At 43.1% G+C, this 25,331-nt stretch overlaps 2 protein-coding genes across 3 annotated transcripts in view; one reads left to right on the forward strand and one right to left on the reverse strand.

The window, feature by feature from the left end:
• Positions 1–7,980, forward strand: part of AGAP2 (ArfGAP with GTPase domain, ankyrin repeat and PH domain 2) — a 151,710-nt gene extending 143,730 nt beyond the window's left edge. Inside the window, exons 15-18 of the mRNA XM_063293803.1 lie at positions 1,999–2,089; positions 4,076–4,298; positions 5,338–5,593; positions 6,882–7,980. Coding sequence (XP_063149873.1) covers positions 1,999–2,089; positions 4,076–4,298; positions 5,338–5,593; positions 6,882–7,088 — 777 coding nt within the window. The 3' untranslated portion in view covers positions 7,089–7,980. The remainder of the gene's footprint in view (positions 1–1,998; positions 2,090–4,075; positions 4,299–5,337; positions 5,594–6,881) is intronic.
• A 2,905-nt stretch (positions 7,981–10,885) lies between these two features.
• On the reverse strand, positions 10,886–20,760 carry TMEM106C (transmembrane protein 106C). 2 transcript variants are annotated; one of them, XM_063293801.1, is made up of 8 exons: positions 20,650–20,760; positions 18,152–18,370; positions 16,930–16,993; positions 15,280–15,439; positions 15,043–15,183; positions 14,348–14,391; positions 13,227–13,280; positions 10,886–12,307 (listed from the first exon to the last, which is right to left on the reverse strand). In XM_063293801.1, the coding sequence occupies exons 2-8, from the start codon at positions 18,333–18,335 to the stop codon at positions 12,199–12,201; spliced, it is 756 nt and encodes a 251-aa protein (XP_063149871.1). In that variant the 5' UTR covers positions 18,336–18,370; positions 20,650–20,760; the 3' UTR covers positions 10,886–12,198. The 2 variants fall into 2 exon arrangements, with proteins under 2 accessions (XP_063149871.1, XP_063149872.1); XM_063293802.1 differs by lacking the exon at positions 20,650–20,760 and having other exon boundaries at positions 18,152–18,390.
• Between the last annotated feature and the right edge of the window lie 4,571 nt (positions 20,761–25,331).

Genomic DNA, 25,331 nt, shown 5'->3' on the forward strand with positions numbered 1-25,331 from the left:
CATTACACATGTTTTCATATGCAGGCTCATTATCAGATGCTGACCCAGTATTAGTTCCCTCTATTTCAGCTTCTACCATTTCCATTCTCATCAGGGCCACAGGTTCCTGACCGATTCTTCCCCCCGTCACCAGCCAGGGTCACTTCAGCTTGCTGTGAATGTTATCTTACAAGGGCACTTTAAGCAGTCCACATGTAGGGAGGAGGAGCATCTCATAGATTGGTAGTGAATGCAGCTCACATGTGTATATGGGGGGGTTACCTTTTACCACCACACCATGTGTATGCCACCTTGAAGAGTTACAGAGGCAATACAGTCAGACACCTGCTGTGACTATAAGTGGAAGGAGAAGCCATGGAACAAGATGAGCACATGTCAATGTACATCGTTGATTACTTTTGGAAGTACTATTTAAGAGGGATCAGCCAAAGGCTGTATAGAAAAGCCAATACTTAGAGGAAAGAAGAGTTTCTTTCTTGTGTATTTCTAGAATCAGTGGGGTCTTGGACCAGATCAGGGATTACAACCTTGTCAAGCAAGAGGTACCTTCCTATGATTCCATCTGATACTATGAATCCCAGAGGCAAGAAAAACTAATTTTTAAATTTAAAAATAGCCAGAATCTTGCAAGAATGTGTGAAAATGCATATCTTTGGAAGATTTGGCTATATCAAAGATTTTGACCATTGGAAAAAAAAATGAACTCACTGGGCATCATCTGAGTGTGTTGACACTGAGGCCAAGTCAGAGGGTTTATCTTCCAATGCTATATCATTCTAGTGGTCACCACATACATATCCAGGAAGTGGATGTCATGGAACAAGGAAGGATGAATGGACATTTGGTAGAGCAAGAAAACATTAATCAGCTGGGGATTAAAGTGTGGAAACCATAATGTAAAAATGCTTCTCTGTGGCAAGGCCTTGTAATGCTATTGAAATACTAGCTGGAAAGTGCACAGAAATCCTACTTGTCTCTTTCTTCACCTGAGAGAGTCTCCAGCCTAGGAAAAGATGGTTGAACTTTGAAAGCCCAGAAGGGCCAGAAGGAAAGAAGAAGCAGGCAAAGAAGAAGTTCCACAGAGAGACCGCAGTCTCTAATGTGGGGGTTCCTCACACAGAGAGCACATTAGTAGCATGAGAGCAGCTAGAAAATAGGCTGGGAAGATAGTTAGATATCCCCAGGCCAAACAAGAATTAGGGACTGAACATTTTAAAGGATTAAAGAATAAATGTGAGTACAGTAATTTATCAATAATTACACAAGGGCATTTGCAAAATATTAAATATCACTACACTTTTTGATTGGCTAAATCTGTTTCTGGGCTATGTGTTTTTCATCTGTGGGGTTCAGATGAATGAATTCTCTTCTATTAAAACATTTCTGCACATAATTCTAGGGAGAACAGTTCGAGCCTAGCACACACACCCCATGGCATACCCCTTCCTCCCTCCCTTCCCAGTCATGTGAATTCTCCTCTCTCAGCCAAAGTGATTTAGCCCAGATACAGATTTGTCATCTTGGTAAGAAGAGTTTGAGTATTATTTGCAAATGGTTATTAAAGCTCAGCCACATTTGAAACAATCAAAGCAATTCATATACACATTTAAACAGCAGGAAAAATAGAAGGCAGTCGCACACAAAAAAATTGGAAGAAAACTGATTAATCTGTTGGAGAAGAAAAATGGGTTTCCTTCAGTGAGTATTCCACGGAGTAGGTCCTGCCACAAAGAAAGCCCTCCTTTCATTTATTCCTTTCACATCAAACATGAAAAGTATAAAGAACAGTATCCACAGGGGTCATCCTGTTGCAGCTGGGAATGGAAATGGAACATAATCCAAGAATTTCATACAGGTTTGGAAGATGGGTTTCAAGAAATAGCAGACCATAGTTTATCCTGTCTTGCAAGGCCTCATTCAGAATTAGGGCAGCCTTTGAAGTAATCCCTGAAAAAGTGGGCATTTTAGCATCTATATGTCTTCTGTCTCCCCCAACAGGCCCGGATGGACAGCCAGAGTGAAGCAGTAGCAATCCAGGCTATCCGAAACGCCAAAGGCAACTCCTTGTGTGTGGATTGTGGGGCACCAAGTAAGTATGTGGTGGGTCAGACTTCTTCAATCATGGGCGTTCTTGAATTTCCAGTCAACACAGTCAGTGGCTGGAGATGATGGAAGCTATAGTCCAACAAAGCTAGAGGGCACCAGATAGGGGAAGGTTGACAGGCTTACCATGGAGCATGTCTACTGAATTTAAGCATACCGCATTGTCTGTTTCCAAAAATGAACCCAATAGGGATGGTGCATTTCTTGTACAAACCTCAGTATTAAATTAATTAGTAATTCTAATTCAATGTCTAATAGTGTTGCTTTCAATCAACATAAAAAGTATACTTTGGACTCAATTAAAAATATTTTTAATCCCTTGTTCCAAAGAATTTGGATAGCATGCTTATCTTTCTCTTATTAAGATGATTGGACTGAGCAAAACTGGTGGCCAAAGTCGTCTGAATAGTTTTATGAAAGAACGAGGATTTGAAGTGATTCTCTGTAAGGCCAAAATCCACTAAATCTGGGGGTGATGGACCTTTTTAATCCCAAGAGCCACAATAATGAGTGGCTTCAGTGGCTTCCCAGAAACATACCATCCTCCCCAAAATATATGAGGCCATCCCATAGTCATTTATTCTCCTTCTGTCTCTGTCTCTCTCATGCATACACATAGTATTTTTTTCTTCACTACTGCTGTGGTAGCATTCACAGCAGTCAGAAGGCAAAGGCAGAATATCGACTTATCTATAGTCCTTAGTCCAAGGCAGCAGAATATTAAGAATTCAAGTATATTGTATAAATATTATTGTGCTGAAATAATATTCTATATTAAAACTGAGAAGGTGGAGTAATAGATGGCCTATAGGGCTAGATTTAATAATACTGTATGTTATTGAGCTATATTTTTATGAATAACTCTAGTTTCTTCAAATGTCACTCAGTTAATGACTATTTTGTATATTCTTTATTATATTAGCGATGTTATATTTTTGGTTATGCTTCATCATATCTTCTAGTTGTTATACTTTACCCATAAAATATTTAAATGTTAAGAGGAGAAGAAGAGGAAGGCAAAGGCAGGACACACCAAAGGAGGGATTTATTTCCACCTGCTCCTTTAAGGGACAGGGCTTTAAAAAGAAAACGCCTCCTTTGAAGCTTCAGTCTGACAATTATTACATCAAATGAAAATGTCCAGCTAAAGAGATAAGCCATCCTGAGTGCAGACGTTTCTGTCCTTTGGTCTCTCCCTCCCCAGTAGACATGCCAGCCTCAGCAGAGGATGATTCAGTGGCCCTTCTCCTTGACAACAGCTGGCTCCTTGGCTTCTCAGGTGGCACTCCTTTTCAAGGGAGCAGCTTGATTCTCCATTGGGGAAGGAAGCTGTTTCAAGGCTGGGCCTCTTTAAAAGGTCGGGGAATTTATGGGGCTCAGGAGACAAGTCTCACTGCAGAGTCCCTTCCTATGGTGGAATGTGAGGGTGACCTTGGAAGATGCGGGAAGAGACGCTACCTAGGGAACAAGGAGATAAAAGGGAAAGGAGCCTGCAGCAGATAACAGCCACAGAAACTGAGGATGGGCCTGCCCGAATTACTCAGGCAGTAAATAATAGGGAGGTGGGAGGTTTGTTCTTGCAAGATTCTGTTAATGTAGCCTTACAATAAAGTAGAATTAGCTCATCTTGTTGTGTTTCTTGTCTGGTTTACCTGGGAGGGCCGACACTTCCACCCTTCCCTTTCACTGGCCAACTTGCATTCTCTCTTTCTCTCCTTTGTCTTTCCTTTTCCTTCCTCTATAAAAGATCACCCCCCCAAGCCCAAATCTGAAAATACTCCCTGATAAGGCTTACTCCCAAGGAGGCTGGGGTTTTCCCTTGACCACATTGCGAATCCCCCTCAGCTAGTTACAATCTCCCTCTCATCCTAACTTGGGCTGTGTGTGACTTAGCGCATCAGAACATTCCTTTAGCTCGGAATAACCCCTCCCCTCATCCCACTTTCTAACTGGTCCAATTTCCTTGCTGCAGATCCAACCTGGGCCAGCCTGAACCTGGGGGCACTGATCTGCATCGAATGTTCCGGCATCCACCGGAACCTGGGCACCCATCTATCTCGTGTGCGCTCCCTTGACTTGGATGACTGGCCCCTGGAGCTCACACTGGTGCTCACCTCCATTGGTAATGAAACAGCCAACAGTGTCTGGGAGAAGTGCACACAGGGGCGCCGGAAACCCACCTGCGAGTCATCACGGTAAGTGCAAAGAGTCACATAATGTAGTGAAAGCGCAGGCTTGGGGGCTTAGGCAGTCATACTCTGCCTACTTACTTGGGAGTAAGCACCATGGCACACTTTGGGTCCACGCATTCCTGCTGACAAGTTAAATTCCTGCTAAAATGCATGATGTAGCTAAAGTTGGGCACACTGCAGTGTTGCTGATTTGGTGTGGGGGAGGGAATGCATAATGCCCCGTTGGAGTTAACAGGACTCAAAATGGTTAACTCTGGGCAGGATTATAACTTTCATTCTATAATCTCTCCAGGCAGACAGTAATCACTCTGTACCTCTCTCTGCTGAGAGGAAGAAACTATGCTAAGGTGGGGGGAGCTTTGGGAAAGAGGAGTCCCACCGGTTGACATCTATACCCATTCCAAGATGGGACTGAGAAGCATCCTAGCTCTTAGGTCAGAAGAGGTCTGTCAGACTCTCCAATCAAAGGTTCACAGAACCCCCTTATCGGAGTATTTTCCATCATTCTCTTATTGGTGCGAACAGACTTCGTGTCGCCAGATGGGAGGGGGTGCCAGTTTGAAGTGCAAACTGAATTGTTATGGCTGGGGACTTATTGCATCGGCTACCCCAAGGCCATGCAAGCAGGAAACATCAGAGGAGCCACCTGGAATGGGAAGGGGGGTGACATGCTTTAGTGGGAAGGTGGGTAGAGGGCAATTTAGAGAATGTAGTTTTAAATGTAGGTCTGAGCGGGAATGGGGCATTTGCAGCTTTCTTCTTGTGCTGGTCATTTCGCTTCATTAAAACAGGAGAAAGAGCCTGGTCTCCTGACTGTCACTGAATGTGCCAGTGCTTACAAGGTCCATATAACTGCCTTGGATGTCAGAATTTTGCTCCTCCTCTTCATGCTTATCTTGTTCTTCCATCCCTTGGATGATCTCTCTGCACAAGAACCCACCACGTTTTGCTTGCCTGATCTGTTTTTCATAGCAGGCTGTCTCTGAGCTTAGAGACTCTGCTATTGTGATCCCAGCTAGCAGGCTCTTTCTTCCTTTCCCAGGGAAGAGCGAGAATCTTGGATTCGAGCCAAATATGAGCAACGACTATTCCTGGCACCGCTACCCAACTCTGAACTGTCCCTTGGGTGCCAACTGTTCCAGGCTGTCTTGGACCAAAACCTGGGGGCTGTGCTGCTCTTGCTGGCCCACAGTTCCAAGGAACAGATCAATGCTCCTACTGGGGACAAGGACCGACGCACCGCTCTGCATGTGGCATGTGACCTTTCACATGTGGTCATCACCCAGCTTCTGGTCTGGGTAAGTTCTTGGCAGTGGACACACTTTAAGTCCAAGGAGAGCAGAAGTTATCTTTAATGATTCTCCTTAATTCTAAAAGAATAAAGAGGGAAGGTGTGTCATGGAGGAAGTTGGCATAAGGAGAGATAGCCTAGGACTGACTGTCAGAACATTAATTTCTCAGAATGTAATGCATACGTATTTCAGTATGTATGCATTAAATGGTATCTTTTAAACTTCGTACAATGATTTTAAATGTTCTTGCTTCATGCAGATGTTGGAGGTTGGCAGTAGCTTGAACATAGTTCTTTGGACTGGTAAATGAATTGGATCCATTTACAACATGCAAAAACCCAACATATGCCCAAAGCTTTAAGCTGTGCAACAGGGTTGAAGCAGAACTTAGAAGTACAGCACATGCTTTGCATGCAGAAGTCTCAATTCCCCCCTCATCTCTCACTAAGAGGCATCATATAGCAACTGAAGGAAGACCCTTGTGCCTGGGGAACTGAATAGAAGCTCCAGTCAAAGTAGCCATATCTTATTCCCAGGGCCCTAGGAGACTATAGCAGTAACTATCTCAGTCCAAAATCACCTCTGCTTAACAGAAGATTTACTTTATATTTCTCCTTGACTATTTAAAACTGAACAATGCATGTGCTTTTCCAGAAATCAGCACGTCACATAAAAAGCAGAGGTCATCCCTAGCCTACAGCCTAGCTGCATTAGAACAAACAACTTATGCTGTTCCTCCAGTGGAAAGTAATTAGGCTTCTTCTGGAGGTATAGAAAAACCATTGCTTGTCAGAAGTGGGAATCAGCAATAGCACTGGGTGGAAATTTTGGAGAGAGATTTCACTGTGTTTTTGAAACCACTGAAAGCCTGATACTGGTGGAGCTAGGGAAATCTGGAACAAGGTGGAGAAATCAAGTGGTTGGGCTTTGGGGGGGGGGTTCCCCTGTCTTTGAGTCAGTCTTGACCCCTGGTGACCACATGGACAAGTCCACAAAGTTTTCTTGGCAACATTTTCAGAAATGATTTGCCATTGTGTTCTTCCTAGGGCTGAACTAGTCAACAATGTGTAGTTTGGGGAAAATATAGAAAAAGTACCAAAAGAAACAAGGGCTGAGGAAGAGAGTAACTCCCTCCCACGTTTTAAGGGAGTCAGTGGCTACAACATACTCCAGTCCCTACTGAAGCTCTAGGTTTCCAGCTTCCAGATGAGTCCCAGTCATGCCTATACAAGAGCAGAAGACAGGTTTGGGTTTTGGAGTTCCTAATACTATTCACTCATTCTTTCTCCCACAGTATGGTGCTGACGTTAAGGCCCATGATGCTGTGGGGCACACAGCACTCTTCTACGCTCGCCGAGCAGGAAGCCAAGAATGCATTGACATCCTAATGCAACATGGTTGCCCAAACGAAGGCTACAGCACTATTGCCACCCCAGGCCTGCGCCGGAAAAGCAGCAGTGCCAGCATGGGAAGGACCGAGGCCCGAACTGCCCTGGTGTAGTGTGCCAGGGGGAGCCTCTTCCCCATCCCAATGGTGCCAACAAGGGTGCAGTGACTGATGCCTCCTCTCCTTAAGGAGATCCCACTCCCCTCTGGCATCTGGACTGTAATGCCAAGGAGCATGGATCATGACTTCTGTCATGCACAGGAGGTGGTAGTTACCATCCAGAGCCCAACTTCAGTGGTTCTGCTTGGCATAGGCTGCCATCACCAAGACCACCTCATTGTCTCACAGCTCTTTCTACTGCCAGGCCTTGAGCTGCTCTGCTGTCGTCCTGGGCAACAGCCATCTCTCCAGACAGGTCATCAGAGAAGCCTACAGAGAACCAAGAGCAATGCGTTCCAGTATTTGGAGTGAAGAATTAGGGCCTGGGCTGATGTTATTGTCTTCCCAGTTAAGACTTTGGGAAATGAGAGGGACAAGTGTTTACATGGGGTTGGCTCCCCTTTTCCTTCTGGATTTGTAAGAAGCATTGAAGGCAGAATGTAAATCAGCATCACTGAAGTGGTTGGTGACTAAACTGAACTAACCGCTTCCGTGGACCCCCAAAATATGACAATATGGGGGAAGTGTTGAAGGGTCCAAGAGAGTTTGTCATGACAATAGCACTGAGGGAAGAAGGTTCAAGAGAGAACCTTGGTGTCACTTGGCTTAAGTGAACCCCTCTCCTCCTTGTGTCAGGGTACTGGGCTAGTGAATGCACTTGAGCTGTGGCACACTAGAGGGGCTGTAGGCCAGCCTCCATCTTCTAAGAAGGAGCGTGTACTAGAACGTGTGTGAAGATGCTTGCTCAAGTCCAGCCCCACCAGTGCGGATGGGCATGTGGAAAACATATATTTCATGGAGAAACCTGTCTCCATTATTTGGTTTCCCATGCTGTTTTGGCAAATTGGGTTTTCTCTTCTATAATACAGATCCTCCCCAGGTCTCAAAGAGCTGAGCAAGAGTGGAGGAGGAAAGTTAGGAGTATCTAATATAAAACACAGAGTCCTAACTACCCAGGCAGTAAAACCACCTACTGACTCTTTTGAGCATTTTCCTTTATCCAACAGAGAGAACTTACCTTTATTTAGCAGACACAGCTCCTAATGCCTGTTTTGTGAAGCATTTTTATTTGAAATGTCATGAGGCTGCTGTGGTAGCCACTCGCATCCCACACCCCCAACCTGTCCAAGTCGGGGTGGAGGGGCTAGATGTAGTAGGCCAAGACCAGTTAGCAGCAGTCTCCACCTATTGCCTTGCCAGACCCCCTTAGACCTAGACTCAGGATCACCCTGCCATCACTCAGAAACACCAAGCACACTCCTTCTTCAAGCCGCACTGAAACACATTCCTTCTGCTAACTTTCCTCAGGTCTGGTGCCTGATCTTTGCACTGAAATAGCTGTATGTCTTACACTCCTTTGAAGGCCCCAGGGGGTGCCTCCTCCTAGAAATCTTTTCACTCTTACAAATCATTCAGAGGAGGTAGCAAAAGGTTGAGGCAGCTGGTTCCAGGCCCAGAAGGGGGCTCAACTGCAGTGAGGCAAACTCGGGGCATCTCTGAGGAATTCCACAAGGCCATCTTTTATGGATGCTGAACATCCTCCTGAAGCTACATACTGAGCAGCCAAGGGAGAGTTCTTCCAAAGTAACGTAGAGCCCGGCTGTTAAAAGAAGAGTCCTTTTTTAAAAAAAGAAATGAAGGAACATTTGTAAAAAGCTCCTTTCTTCACTCCTCCCAGTATTACCTCCCCTTTCTGACTTTTGTTCTAGTTTATTGCTTCATTTTGAGGAGGATAAAATCCTTCCCACTCTTTCTTCTGTTCCTAGTTTGGCAGCTCTCCTGGTGCAAGTGTTTACAGGCCTCGTCTCCACTGTTGTGGCAGGGGCATCTGTGTGGTTGTGATGAGTGATGTGGTCTCAGGCTTTATTTCAAATCTGTGATCAGGGTAATGCAATTAATCCTCCCTCCCCAGTGTGGACAGATCTGGGCTGGAACAGCCACTACAATAGCTGGCTCCATCCCACTGACCTCCGGTCAAATCCAGCCTGATCTTATTCCTCTGGCCGCTGGTTTGTACCACTAGAGCTGGACATGTGGGCAAGGGCACAAGCCCAGCCAGGCCACATCACCTCTTACGACACCTCGGGCTTTCTTGCCCTTCTGAATCCGAACAAGTTCTTGAATGTACGTACTGGCGATTGTGTTGCACGAGATCCATGCCCCTTAGCTGTGAGATGGAACCCCAAAGGCCTGGTGCCAAGAGGACAGCGACGCCCACGTTGCTGCTGCTGCTGCTTCCAGTGCGACAAGCGGTGCTGGATTAGCACGCCAGGCTGTTGGGAAGGGAACCTACTGCGCACCATGGCTTCCAAGCACTTTTGAATCCAGCCGTGAGGGTCAGAAGAAGAGAGGGGGCATTGGCCTGTCAACACTGAATGTAATTTATGCTTTTGGGGCTGGCAGTTCAGCACAAGTTTCTGGGAGAGCCTCTTGTGCAAGCCCCAGATTTGGGGTTAGAAAGGTTCGGTGGGGGGAAGTGGGGGGAGATGTGGAAGTGCCAGAGCTGATATTATTGGCCCTGTGCAGCTGTTGTAATCTCTTGGATTGTAACTTGTAAGTATGTGACAATGTAAGAAGATGTAATAACAGTGACTGATTATTCCTTCTTGTGATAGCTCTCCAGAGTTGGATTGCAGGTGGGTGGGAATATTTCTCTCTGTTTTTTTTCTTTTTGTGGCAGCAGCAAATAAGGAAGAGCATTTGGGAGAAGACAGAGATTAGGCCCCTTGAAAATTGCTATACGAGGAAGAGGAGGAGGAGAAGAGGGATAGCAACAGAGCTTGCAACAATTGGTCAATTGCCAGCTAAGGACATGCTATTCAGGAGATCTCAGAAGCCCTTCAATGTTCCCCGTGTCCAAGAGAAAGTGACAGTACTCTAATTCTCTCCACTTGGTCATCTCCTATGTATCTTTTATCCCATTACATCAAAATCTAGCGATTAAGATGCCAGAAGTAGGGAAAACTTGGCAAATAGTTGGGCAGGCAGATTCCGAAGAGCCTTTGCTTAACCCTCATTGCTTAACCTGATTACTTAGCTCCCATTGGTGTCTTGCTGTAGTATTATACATACAGAGACAAGTAAGCACATCTGCATTGAGAACTCTGTCCACCACATACGCAAATACGTGCGCTGCATGATACATGCTTCTCCTACTAGCCATTCTCACCCTGTTCTTGCTATAGCAATGCCTTCATTTGTAAACTGCTGCATGAATGGTCATTACAGGAAAACCTCAATGTAATGGACTAGAGGGGAAGGGGTATCTGTTACCTCCAAAACTACAACATTTCCATCAATTTACACCATTTGCGTGACACGAATGGTGTGAATTGTGTCAATTGTCCAGACTGCTTCAGAAATGGGCTTTTGTCTGTTACCTGTGGGTGAAGCAAAAGAAAAATTTGTCCATTGCCTCACAAGTCTGCTGAATTGATGTTTTACTGTATCTTCATTTAAAGTATGATAATTGGTGATCTGTAAACTGAGTTGGTAGATAGGAAATGTGGTTAAAACAAGTAGATTAAGACTTATTTGGGGGGAAAATGCCACTGAGCAATAATCCATTACAGTTACAAGCAGATGTTGGTTTCCTCGCCCTAAAAGGCTTCGAACTCAATGGGTTTTATTTGCAGCTGCTGCTTAGTTTCAGTCCTGAAATGGCTCCTCCTGTGTCTCCATTAGCCCCCTTAAAATAAAAAAATAAAACAATTCAATTTTGATAAAGAAAAACCCGCAGACTCCTCAAAGGAGAAGATTTAAGGGTTTATTCTTTCCTTCAGGAATCCAGTCTGCCAAACTGAAAAGTACAGATTCTAAATGAACATAAATTCCCCATCATTTAAATAGTAAAAAATAAAATTTAAAATTGACTTCAAGTTTAAATAGGTTTCTTTTTCTTCTTCAAATAAAGATACTGTAGCAGATGAGTTAGAACACTGAAAAATTTTAAGGTGAACTGCTATAACTGGTATTTGAAAAAAAAAAGATTATCTACTGTAGATATATCTTTCTCCAATTCTAATGTTACTTCTTAAATTTATGTCTGAAGTTATCCCATACTGATCTTTTTAAGAGAAAAGACACTACACAGCAACACTAAGATAAATCTCTCTGCCGAAAACAAAATACTCCCATCCCTACCCAAACCTGAACAATTAAACTCTTCTGTGCTAATAATAAAGGCCAGCTAAGCCATTATAATCCCCAATTCAGAGACTTTGGAGATACAAGGATTAAAGAGTGCTCACTGCTTCTGTAGAAATCTGAAGATCTTGAACCCTTCCATGATGCTCATTCTTAAAAGCAAAAAAATCAAAATAGATTCAGTAAATGTGAGAATTCTTAAGTCAACAGTGTGCTCTTTGGAATGGTGTACACAGAAAATTATATCCATGAAAAGCCACATTACATTTATAGGAATCTCACCTATAAAGGCTGTAACTGTTGCTTCATTCACGTGTTTCAGTGGGGCTTATTCTACAGATACTCTTGGTTTGTTTCTCTTTGACAATAAGCAAGGCAGAAGTTTTAAAGGGTACATGGAATCCTTATTCAAGATTATTTCCTTTTCTACAATTGGATTAGCTCCCTTATCGGCAATAACGAAGTCAGAAGGTCATTGTCCTGGAATATGTTTCATGGTTAGTAGTCCAGCCAAACAAGGAATGAAACGTTTTCAGAAACTTATCCTTTCTTAAATTTTAATGGAGAAACCTGTAAACTTGACAAATCTTATTAAGAAGCAAGGTCAGTCAGTGAGAAATAACAGAAAAAGCACAAACTGGTGCCTGAAGAGAAGGTGGGGACTGGAGAGGGAAGAATTAAACAGATTCTCTTCAAAACAGCACCAAGGCGCAGTCCAGCTGTCCATGCAGAATTGTGGAAGGAAGGCTACATACCCAGCCCTTTCATTTTGCCAAGGGCTAAAACAGCCTCTTCTTTTTCCTCAAAACAGACAGAAATTCCACCATAATGTAATGGAAGCCAGCTAGTTAAGATCACCAGTATATGTAGCTGACTTAAGCTGTCCTCCTCTTTGAGCTTCATCTTCTAGAGTTGAGGACTAAGGGCCAGAATGGGCAGCTGTGAAGTTTGCACCACAGTCAACGTAATTGTAGGTCTCCAAGGAACTTTGAGATATGTGGCCAATGTAAGAGATTTTCACTGAGGTTCTGAAAGGCAGAAGCAAAGAGGAAAAGACAAAATTCTTTCTTAAACCAAAAGTAACTGAATTCCAGACAACATATACCTACACTAAAATATTAGATTATGGGCCAGAATGTTTATATTATTCAACTTACAAATACAGCAGCTCCACATTGGAGAAATGCTCAAGTTAAGCTGCATACAAAACCTATCTACAGAATACCAGGGCACCATTGTACGTATTAATAAAACTATCTGCATTAAAAATAAAGGAGGGGAATACCATTGCCATTTACCATTTGCCATGGAGGCCAAAGGTGGTAGGAACTAGAGACCAACAAGATCTAGAGGGGAACAGATTCCCCCACTGGTTTAACCTGCCTGCAGCTCCTTTCTTCTCTTCCCCTTTGGAGGCCCAGAAAACAGTTCAGCCAAAGGCAGGTTTGCTAAGCACCAGTGGGGGTCAGAGTAATCCTGGGGCCTACTGACATATAAAGGGCCTGACCAACCCTCCCTCCACTCCTACCAAAATTGGGTGGTTCACTTGGTGTTTTTATAAGAAAATAGAAGGGAAGGAGACATTAAATGTGGGGGGAGGGGAATATTATTTTGAGAGAGTTTATTTTAAATGTGTTAAGCCTACTCCGGGGTATACATAACAGTTTAATTGCCTTTTCCAATTAAAAAAACAGCAAGTCATAATGCCAACTTTTGGCAACTGTGCTGTCAAAAATCAGCATTATTTGTCACTATTAAAGGGGGCTCTGGGGATTAAGAAAAAATAATGTGGTGACTGCCCCCGCCCCATACCAGAAAATGAACTCATAACTAGTTAGGGATTTATATCTGAAAATATAAAACAGGAAGGAGGAGTGTTTTCAAATAAGTTTCTAACCCAAGAGACATACACACACACAACCCCCCCCCCCCGTAAGAGCTACACACCTCATGAAAATCACAATATTGTGTACTCGGATCTTGGGTAGCGTGCAAAAGAAACTAAAAGAGAGAGAGTCACAAAACCTTAAAATAATTTAGAAAACCAAATAATGCAAGAAGTCTTAAAACAATTATTATTCTATATCCAGTACATGATATAGCCTAGTGCTTTTGAATTTAAGCTTTAGCAGATTTTATTGCCAAATCTGTTTTTAGCTTTATTTGGGATATGGACTATTTTTTAGACATAAGATTTTTGTTAAATCAGTCACAATGTGCTGCAGTATTCAGCCTCCAACTCCAATTATGGAAGTCACTAGCACTGAAACTACATTAGTTTTAAAAAAATGTCCAGGATATGAATATACATCATTTAGTAGAGATGCTATTTAACAGTGGCAGACTGACACAGCAATCTCTCTTTAGGAATCAATTTTCTTTCAGAATGAAAAGGAAAATACTTATTCTACACATATTTTCCAAGCCATTCATACAATTAAAATATTTCAAAAGAGGCTTGGGTTCTTCCAGCAGTTTGAAGCACTGAGAAACATTACATGGGATTCTATGGCTTCTGAAGAATCAGGAAGGTATTCCTAATATTTTTTTTATTTGACATGGAAGCATGCAAGGAAAAAGCTTCTAATTTTAGCCAAATGGGAGTAAGCAGGCATGATCCTTGGAAGCCTAGAACACCAGTGAAGGCTTACACATAAATTATACCCAGCCACTGGTTCTCTAGCATAGAAAGAACTGCCGCAGTTCTACTGCAGATACAAGGTGTTGTTTTTTTAATCCGTTCAATTGTGTCTGATTCTCAGAGACTGCCTGGACAAGTTACTGCAGTTTTCTTGGCAAGATTTTTCAGAAGTGGTTTGCTGTTGCCTCCTTCCTAGGGCTGAGAGAAAGGGACTGGCCGAGGGTCACCAGGCTGGCTCTGTGCCTAAGGCGGGACTAGAACTCCTGGTCTCCTGGTTTCTAGCCTGATGCCTTAACCACTACCCCATACTGGCTGTCTAAGACAAGGTAGCTGAAACTTTATTAGGGAACCTAGCAGTGGTAGCTATCCTATAGCAAATACTGCAGAGTTTCATTACAGCTCAAATATAAAAACACAAATTACTCACTATACATAAGGTCCACCCATTTCAGCTTTCATGGTGAAATTCACCTGGAAAAAAACAAATCATGAATTAAATATAAGCCAGCAATGGACAAGGAGTTTGGGGAGCAGTTGGCAAATCTGGAATTTTGAAAGCAAGCTCTTGCTTCTTCACAAAGAGGTTGCCATCGTAGATGGCGCCGGTCATAAAAAAACCCCTCCAAACTAACAGTGAGGCAACCATATCCCTAGACGCTCTCAACACTCCCAGTTGCCTTTCTCTTTTGGGGGGATCCCCCAAAATAAGCACATTTCCAAATAAAGCAGGAGATTGTGTTTTTTTCAGAGTACCTATGGTGTCTATTTTGAGTCAAGAGACATTCTTTATTCATATATTTATTTAAAAGATTTGTAGGGCCACCCATCTTAGAGCACAATTTTGGGCAGCTCAGAACAATTGATCATGTTATGACAGTGAGCGCTCTGGCGTGTGCCAGCTTCCCATTTATTGACTTTTCAGTAAATAATCTACAAATAAATAAAATCATATTGCAAGGAGCCAAGAGAAGAGTCCATGGGGACACTGATATTCATAGGAGCTAAACTGCCTTTCACTCATGTAAGCAATCCTTGAGTTACCTAGAAGATATCTATTCTCCCCAGACACAGTCCCTCTCTCCATTGGATCCCAGTTTCAGGTAAGTAAAACAACTGCCATACCAGCTGGTCACTCAGTGGCTGGATATGAGTAACATTGTTGATTTGTTGGGTCCCAACCACAGTGTTCATGTACTGCACCTGACTGGACAAGCTGGTTACTGCTACAGAATAGAAATTGGAATTCCTGATCCGAAGGGTGGCCTGTGAATAGAGAGAGGAAGGAAAACAGCTGAAGACAGACAGGAAACAGTCACCCTGGCCATCTAACTTCATTAAACTCATGCACGGGCACCTTACCGTGATGGCAAGAATGACAAGGGAGTTTTTTTCATCAAACCAGACTGTAACCACTTTGATGCCATTGTCATCCACAAGCACCGAATGTGGAAAGAGAAAGAAGACAACCAACCCAGACACCAGAAGGCAGAGCAGCACTGACACAGAGACGTAGAGCTTCCTGCAGAAGACAAGGCCAACAGTCCAGTCAGTTTGCTTTCGGTGCTCAGGTCCTGCAGGCAGATCTTGCTGCGTTGCAAAAAGATCCCCTATTCCACTTAGCGATGGAACTGGAAGGCATTCTACCTAATATTCAGTTCCTTAATGCATCTCAACAAAGTACTGTTGTTTACCATTTGCAAAATTCTGAGTCCACATATCAGACATAATAAGATCTGGAAAACGACTTTACTGTACATGAGAATCTTCCCAGCCATTCTAAAATGCACCTTAGTTTTTCTGGAGACACAAATCACAGGCCAATAACAAGTCACTACAAAATATTTCATCCAAGCCTGAAAAGAGCCAAATATGATATTCAAATACTTTTCATTCCCCAAGTCAGTCTGGGACAGGGCCCTGCGCAATCTTAAGCAAAAATCAGATTCCCCATGCCATGGCTAAGACTTCAATCAATTTCCCACTTCCACAGCTAATCTCATTGAATACATAGGAGATAAAGCTAAGAAGAACTTTTAAAAAATAAAAACAAGCCTTCTCTATTTTAATTTTTGTATTGCAAACCCTGATTATAAACCACTACTCTTAACCCTGCTTTGGCCATTCATACTGTTCATTTCCAGGGCAGTGTGTGCTACACAGTTTCAATCAGTCAAGTGAGGATTTTAGGCATCTCCTCCAGTTTGCAAAAGCCTATGCTGCAACCCTTTATTTTTAAGGTATCACAATGCAACTGAGAAACTTGAAGCAGTTATTTAATTATATCAGAACCTGAAAGTAAGACTTCACTGAGGAAAATGAAATTTCTAACCCAGGATTCTCCTAATATTGCTAACTCCACTTCCCAGCAGCCCCAGTATAAGATATAATAAAGGATATTGAAACTGTAACCAAGTAGCACGTGAAGAATCACCAAGTCCTCAGCCCTAGACTAGACCCTGCTTCATCTAAAGTATTCCCCTCACGAAATTTCATCCCAGAAGCAATACTTCTCAGTTCAGTCCATGAAAATGTCTCTCATCATATACATGTCAATCAATACTCCTTGTTGTTCAAAAGCATTTCCGCATCTGAGATCTAAATTATTTGAAATGAGGCCTATTCAGAATCAGCCATGATCAGACTGAAGTGAGAGAGATGCTCTAAGACGCACTGAAAGAATGGCAAAGGTTGCCTCCAAATAAGATGCATTTAGGAAAGTAGTCAAGATTCCTATTTAATTCAACACCAGACATGCTGGAATTCACTTGGTAATTACAGGGACAGACTGAGGATAGCAAATTATTTTGGCTGTCTGATCACATTAGGGTATAACCCAGAAGCACCCAGATATTTTAGAGATTAAAATGGTTTGCCAAGCATTGTCAACCGACATGGGTGGGGTTGGAAATACAACTCACTTTTCAGCTGCATATTCGTTTGTTTCATGCATGCATGCCCAAATTCTATTGGTAACACAAGAAAAAAAATTAATTCTTCTTTTGTACTTACGTTCTTTGAGGTTTTAATCTTTGATCATGGTACGGTATCAGAGCAACCAATTCATTAGCTTGCTCTAGAGGAAAAAAAGCAATAATAAACATGAGTACCAGCCTCTCCATGTCACAGAGAGAACTGACCACTTTTTAGAGTCCTACTTTAAATGCACAATGAGCTAACAGTAGAAGTGAAGAACACATCATTTTAAAAACCACATTTTTGTCTTGTTACCAAGAAAAAAAAATGTGACAAGCTTTGTAAAAACAGGAACCCCTCTGGAGCATGAGACCATGCATGGTCTCCCAGGGATTTTAAACCTAAATAAACATAAGGAAATAGCTTAAGCAAGATTTCACTTCATGTGGCAGTAATGAAACTGAGCTCTCTAAGCCACTGTTTTAGATGACAGGCAACATACCAGTGAAGTTGTAAGTCAAGTTGTACTAGACGGAAGTTGTACTAGGCAAAAGACACTGCATCAAATACTAGAAGCAATGTAAGGTTGACAGGAACAGATCCAGTCTGGTTTCACTCATTATGCTAAGCTGTAAACCATAATTTACAAGTCCAAAATAACAGGGTGTCGTAACACAAGGAAGCCACATTATGCCTTAGTGTGATATGTAAACCGGATCTATCGAAGCTTTTATCTGAGGAAGGATTCGATTTCAGGCAGGTCAACCCCATGGACACCGGTAATTTTAGGTGTGGTCATGACAGCAAATGTTGCGGGGGGGAGAGAATCAAGAAGATAAACTGAGGTTGAACAACTTCTCAAAAACAGGCCAGGACGAAGTATACTGGCTGTAAGATTACAGAACTCCATAGCAGAAAAGATCCTGAAAACATCCAGCCCAAGTCCTGCCCTGAAACAAAATTCTCCAAAGAACCCTAACCTTATTAGGTCATCGTTCCTTATCTCAGTCAAAGCGACAAACGATAAACACCACACGAAGGTTCCTGCAGTACAAGCAACTAGCTCAATATACGCAAACCAAGCTAGAGCAAAGTGATAAGCCAATCACAGAGTGGAAAAAAAGTTTCCAGTGCCATCCATTCACCTGACAAGAAAGTTGTTCTTCAAAGTCACTACTACACCTCTGAGGAAGAACATGAAATAGGAGAAGGAAATGCTGAAGGTAGGAAGAGAAGAGGAGAGTGGCAGGTTAGGACCACGAAATGTTCAAGTCCAAAAGGATTCACCATCCAATGAAAGCAGGGCACATACAATTACCTGTAGGAATGCAACCAGTGCCTTGGCAGGAGGGGCAGGTGATGCTGTCTCGTCCAGTGAATTCCACATACGGAAACTTGGCAATGTCTTCTTCTCGATCTTTATTGGCCAACAAATCATCATCACTCTCTTTTTGCTTCTTGGAACAATAGTTACTGGAGTCCACCGAGTGTGAAGACCCCATTGTAACAACTAGTATCGAGGGTAACCCCACGTGAACTATAAGTAAAGCAGAGGGGAAAAAGTTACACAGGAATAAGAGTCTTCCACCATTAGCACAAATTCCACATGGACAACACAGTCCTAAAAAAATTACGCCTTCCAGTAATTCTGAAGGAAAACGTCAAAAAGAATCTGTGACCTATACACAGGATTTTGCACATGTCCTTATTTTTTCTAAATTTAGTCTTTTTTTCCCAGGGGGTGATTTACAGTGGATTGTCTTAGCTAAGCAAAGAAAGAGAAGGAAGGGGGGAGATATTCCATTGACCCAGGATTAACTTATTTTGGATGGACTATAATCTTATTTAGGAACAAGGTAAGTATGTAGGGTGGGGAAGGCCACCCAATGCTTTCCAAATATTTTGGACTATGGTACCCATAACCTCAAGAGAGCATTATCAGAGTTAAAATATCTGGAAAGCACAAAGTTGCCTATATCTGACCAAAGGTATACTTCTGGAGCCAGAAAAGGTGGATGTAAGGTCTACCATCCAGTATCAAATAACTAAGAATGAGTAAAGGTTTTATCACATTATGGAAGTCCCAATATCTTTCACACGTACACCATTTAACATTTTTACAAGTTTTAAATTAGTGGACTTTGATGTACATGAAATGATACGGGAAGTCCAGTGAGTCCCTTTCTGGACTCATTAGACTTGTCTCCTGGATAAGTTGAAAGTGTTTTTACTTTCTTGAGCAATCTTCCCCAGCCTGATGCACTCCATGTATTTGGAGACTGCCAAATTGGGAAATGCCCCATTTAGATAGACTCTATAGGGCATGGGGAGGACGGGGCTTTGAGTTCTCTTTAATAAATTAGATAATAAACAGGCAATCGTTTGGGGATGGCAGGCACAGCTAAAATTTGGGGAACGTGTCATTAGTGTACCCCAAATATTGTTCTTGGTCAGTCACAAAACACCTACTTTCCAGAAAGTGGCCCTCTGCCCCCACCTTTGCCCATAACTTGGTCTCTACCATCCAGCTTATTTCCTCTCTATTTTCCTGGGAAAGCAGACCCACTCTCAAGCACTATGCATAACTGCAGTCATCGCCATTTTCTAACAAAGGACCCCAACGAAAATGATGCTGATGCTTCACTGTGTGCCAGATTCCCATTACCTCACTTTATTTAAGAATTGTTTTGAAAGTAATCTTTTTTTAAAAAATTAAAATTGGATGAGGCAACACATAAATGCCAAGGAAGGTGGCTGTAAGGCCACTGGTAACCGCAGACACCACAATGCCTACTCTTGAATTAGGCCCAGGTTTTAAAATTTTTAATAGGAAAATAGCAGTACCAACATTTTTAGGGAACTTTCTGCACTGTAACTCCACTTTAACAGCACCTCTATAACAGTTAAATATTGCTAAATCTTAGTTTGGAGGCAAAGCAGAGGAACTTATTTTTTTAATTTAAAGAAAACAGTAACAGCGGTTATAAACACAGGGCCTAAAATATAAACCACTGTACTGTGCTTCAGCACAGCCAAGCAGTAGTACCAGCAATAGTCAGAGGAAAGCCCATACCAAAGGCATGACCAAAATAATGCCATGTTTACAAGCCATCAAAATGCAGAGGAAGGGTTGGGAGAACAAACACCTGCAGGCGGAATTCCCTAACTTGGGAGCTGCAAATGAAGAAATGCTGCTGCTGGGGATACAACACGGTCTCTACTATGAACTGAGTCAGGAAGAAAAACCACACGGAGATGAACTTTTTCAACCGCCCACCCCAAACCGTTTCCTCCACTTTGGCTCCAAACTAAGACAAAGAGCAGGCCCACTTAATTCTTCATGCCTGAAACAAATATTTTGATTGTAAACGGGATTTTTCCCCCGGTTGAGCCCGCCCACTGCATCACTGCAGGGAAATTGAGGGCCACAGCAGGCAGAGACTACAGCTATCAATTTTTCAGAAACAATTAAATGTTCCACTGACCGACGCAGCCAGAGACAGGGAAGAATTCCAATAAGGATTAATTTCTTCTTGAATGCTAGTACTGTGCTGTTAATTCTTCCGCAAAACGCGCTTGGGAATTCAATTAAGTCGGCTCTGGTGCTTTGCAGCCCGTAACAGCCGGCTACAAACTGCCTTTGAGGACCTTAAATTGCTGCTGCTGATGATGATGAACCCCCCGCCCCCATCCGCCCCCCGACGTAACTTCTCGGAGCCCCTCTTTACTGATAAGAAAACACACCGACAAAACTGCCAGGGTTCCATTACCATCATTAAACCTTATTCCCCACCACCATCCGCCACGCAAACTCACCTGCGGCGGCAGCACCAAACTCTTACTGCGGAAGCCACTTTTCTCGCTTTGATTGCTGTGGCTGCGATCCCTTATTGCATCACAATAAGGAGGCGTAAGCGTGCGGAAACCCCACACCGTTCTCGAAGCACCGGAGCCGACGGGAGGGCCGGCAGAGCCCCCCCAGCCGCACCGAGCCACCGCGCTTGCTACCGAGTGCGCATGTGAGGCAGGGAGATGCTGTGCTCGTAGGCGTGCGCCGGACGTCGGAGCTTCTATCACGTAAATGCTGCCGGCGGCAGACGTGGTCTCCGGGCCTTGCCCTTTGTCAGTGTTGCTGTTGTATACGGTTAACCAGTGGACTGGTCGACGGGGGTGTTGACGGCGGCTGTGTTTGCGCAGTAGGTTAAATCGTGGTTTACAATCCGCAGTGACAAAGCCAAAGCAAACTGTAAAATACCTTAGCGTGTTGTGTAAACCGCTCATCATCTCAAGCCACAGGAGATTTGCTTATTCATGGCCTAGCGTTTTGTATGATCCTTGCCACCAGGATGTAACCATAGTTTTAGTGCCGAAATCCCCAGAATGGGTCTCGGGACATTGCTTTGCTTTCAATGAGACACGTGCTTTGCCCTGGCCAGGCTCCCGTTCCATCCCACGTTTTAAATAGAAAAGAAAGCAGTTTTATTTTTAAAAATGGGAAGTTGCGGGTACCCTGCAGGGCTCCGTTTTGGATTCCATGACCTTTTAGGAGAATCAAAATTGCTCAACAGCTATAGCCAGCGCTCTGGTGGTGTCCACCTGCCACAAATAAATACATTCTAGAAATCAGATAGGAGAAAGTGTGTGACGACTGTCATGTTGCTGTCTGGTAAACCAGACAATGTGGGGAACACAGAAACATGATTTGCATGTTTATTTCTGTATTTTATTCTGTTTTGTAACGCACGGTCTTCTTATTCTGTTATTATCATAGAACTTGAATGTGGCCCTGGTGAAAATCATTTGGAGACTAGGCAAGCCCCACAGTAACCATTTAACAAATGTACCCATAATGTTCTCAGAATTTAAAATGTGCCTATCGGTCTGAAAAGAATAGGGACCTCTGTTTTAGAATGTGTGACCACAGTCTTTATCAAGTACGTACTGGCATTGATACGCTGCACCTGTTCCATGTGTGGATTTGTACCATACATGCCGTTTAGGCCCTGTCCTTGGTTCTTCAAGATAATGCCCTCCCCCCAGTTATTCCAAGCATTCCATTTAACAGTTGTTCATATGAGACCCAAGATTAAGTTAACCTTTGTTTGCACTAGCCAATGTTCTGGGTTTGCATGAAGGATAAATCATAAATTTAACTGCATTTTCTAGGTTTGTACAATGTACTAAAATGATGTTGATTGGTTTATGGCTCTTCGTGCATATGTGAAATAGTCACCTTGCTTTCCCTGATTCTAGCTAAAATCTAAAACTTGTATCTTTCCTGGTGGTTATTTCCTGAACAAAGGGAGGTTTGCTAGCAAGTCAGTGTATATCAGATCATGCAGGGAGGATTTTATATATTCCCATCCTGCCAGACTTCTCCCTAGCACTAATTCAAAAGACAAAAAGATGAGAGAGGAGACAAGACACTATAATATATAATACTGTATATTATAATCATAATAGTATTTATTCCTCTTCTGTAAGATTTGGCAAAAGTAGCACATTTGGGGGAAAAAAAATTAAAAAAACATTTTGAAAGGATTAGTTTTATGTGCTAATTTCAAACTTAGTGATATATTTACTCACCTGATAAATTCTGATCCAGTGAATGTAACAGTGTGTTCCCCTCATCTGTACCCAATACTCCACCACTTGAAGCTGCTGCTTTCCACTGTGATAGTTTTGTCTGTCTTACGTGGTAGGAAATCTGTAAGTCTTGAGATTTTCCTTTAAGACAAACTTTTTACTTACGTTATCTTCCTTTATGTTATGTAAAAAAGAGAAAGCAATCATGTCAGCTAACATTTTCCATGCTGGCCCCTTCAGATGTCTTGGAGTGCAATTTCCATCACCTCCAACCACTATTTCCACCTGCTCACTTTGGGTGATAGGAATTGTAGTCCAACTCCTCTGGAGGATAGCAGGCTTGGGTAGGAGAGTTTGAAGCGGTTGTGAGATTTAGGGCTGTTCCTCTAGGCCATGTTAATGTGTCCTTGAATCAGCAGAAAAATTTGACAGCATAATTTGCATTGAGCCAACAGCTGATCTCTAATCTGCCTCAGTAACAAAGCCTGTGAAGGGTTCGGTCCATACAGCTTTAGTAAAGGTAAAGGTTTCCCTTGACATTACGTCCAGTCGTGTCCGACTCTAGGGGGCGGTGCTCATCTCCGTTTCAAAGCCGAAGAGCCGGCGTTTGTCCGTAGACACTTCCATGGTCGTGTGGCCAGTATGACTACACGGAACACCGTTACCTGCCTGCCGAAGCGGTACCTATTAATCTACTCACATTTGCATGTTTTCAAACTGCTAGGTTGGCAGGAACTGGGACTAGCAACAGGAGCTCACCCTGTCACACAGATTCAAACCGCCGACCTTCCAATCAGCAAGCTCAGCAGCTCAGCGGTTTAACCCATAGCGCCACCACGTCCCTTTTCCGTACAGCTTTACTGGGTGACAATTTAAGGACAGCGATTGGTAGATTCCCCAGCTTTGTGTTCCCTCCCAAAATCATCAGCGGTGTGCAAAACTACCACCAAATGTGTGATGGGGCAGGCTTGGGTGGGAGGGTGGATGGGAGGGTGGGTGCCTGGGAAAGGCTTTAACCAGTTTTTAAATTGTTCAGCAGGTTGTCAGTGTGGAGATGCTCCATGCCAGCAACCTGTCACTCTGACACTTTCTGAACATAGACCTATTGGTCTTCTGGGACTGGAAGACCTGTGTCCCCTGTCAAGTTGATGGGGGGGGGGAATGGGAGGAAGAAATCTGCGTGGTAGAGTGGGAGGGAGTTCACATTTTGCATCACGAAAGCCTCATCTGATTTCTTCCCAAGCCCTTTTTCCTCACCAATGATCTGTCAATCGGGCTATTTTGAGCATAACTTTACTGATCTTCCTGTTACTTGGACTAGTTGTTACTTGGGCTAGTTACTCGTAGATCTCACCCCAGCTCCCAACTATCCCAAATCAATAAATGCCAGCAGGTATACACAGTCAGCAACATGCAGACGTATCTCAGGGAGTATGCAGAATGGTGTTAGAGTAGACAAAATGGCATTGCCTTCTTCCCAAAGTAATAAAAACAGTAGCAAGCATGCCCATGCAAAAGCCCATGTTGCTAGAAGCAGCTGTTTAAATCCAGTTTTTCCATCCATCCATCCATCTGTCCATTGTTGGATCTCTCTCTGTCTCTCATCTCCTGTCCAGGATTGGATAAAGTGCCTAGTTCTAAAAAGTAATGCATTAAATAAGATTTTTAACACAAAGCATCTCCAGCTGAATTATTGACTGATTCCTTTATATCTGTCAGCCCTTCGAGGTAGTCCAGACAGGAAACCAAAATCATGAGTACTAATACTACCTTTATTGTGTTAGGTAAAGGTAAAGGTTTCCCTTGACATTAAGTCCAGTCGTGTCAGACTCTAGGGGGCGGTGCTCATCTCCATTTCAAAGCCGAAGAGCCGGCGTTTGTCCGTAGACACTTCGGTAGTCATGTGGCTGGCATGACTAAACGGAACGCCATTACCTGCCCGCCGAAGCGGTACCTATTAATCTACTCACGTTTGCATGTTTTCGAACTGCTAGGTTGGCAGGAGCTGGGACTAGCAACAGGAGCTCATCCCATCATGCGGATTCGAACCGCCGACCTTCTGAAAGCACATCTCTCCCCCTTTGCCTTTACTTTCCAGAGAACTAGAGAGGGTTCCTTCTGAGATGCCTTCTCCACCCCCATTCCTGCTATGGGCTGAGATGTCTCTTATCCAACTGTTGCTTTAGCTGAGCCTCTACCTTCTGTCTCCCAAAGTTATTCTCACAGCCCATTACAATAACAGAGTTTGGCAGTATTTAAACTCTCACAATTCAGATATAAAAGAATCAGTCAATAATTTGCTTTGTATTTGTTTACCAAGATCTCTAAAGTACTGTTCAATATTTTAGGCATATCCTTAAAGTCATTCAGTAATCCAAATGAACTAACTATAAAATACTTGTCATAATGCAGAAATGACAATCTAGTTAAATGATAAGGTCATTTGTGTCACTGTTTTCTTCTAGGTAATACATATATAATCTATGTAGTAGTAGTCTCCAACTTGGTGCCCTTCAGATGTATGGAATTACTTCTATAATGATCCCATTATCAAGCTGACTGGAAATGCTGAGCGTCATAATTCCAACTTCTGGATGTTGCCAACTGCCTGGGAAAGAGTGAAAAATAATAACCAGCTTGCCTGCCTATCCCAAATTGGGGAGCGGGGCAGCGGGAAAGAAATCTTTGTATCAATTGCAGTTTCCTTATGTTTCACTAGATGGCTCCAGATGCCAGGGGAAAGTTCAGTTTTTCATTTAGCCTTTGACTACAGTCAGGGACTTTTTTGGCCTTCCTTCCACATGTTTAGTTCCATCACATGTTACTGAATTCCAAGTTCCAAAATTGCCAGAATGGCCAATTTGAGACACATTGAGAAATGTAACATCTGGAGAGTTCCCATGTTGCCCAGA

This window comes from Candoia aspera, chromosome 2 (assembly GCF_035149785.1).
Source record: "Candoia aspera isolate rCanAsp1 chromosome 2, rCanAsp1.hap2, whole genome shotgun sequence".
In the NCBI taxonomy this organism is placed as follows: domain Eukaryota; kingdom Metazoa; phylum Chordata; class Lepidosauria; order Squamata; family Boidae; genus Candoia; species Candoia aspera.

Excerpts from the sequence above, each read along its gene's own strand:
- TMEM106C (XM_063293801.1), bottom strand. The coding sequence starts at position 18,335 with ATGGGGTCTTCACACTCGGTGGACTCCAGTAACTATTGTTCCAAGAAG. Across the intron at positions 13,281-14,347 it reads ATGGGTGGACCTTATGTATA|TTTCTTTTGCACGCTACCCA; the intron begins GTGAGTAATTTG and ends TCTCTCTTTTAG. Across the intron at positions 12,308-13,226 it reads AATATTGTGATTTTCATGAG|AACCTCAGTGAAAATCTCTT; the intron begins GTGTGTAGCTCT and ends TCTGCCTTTCAG.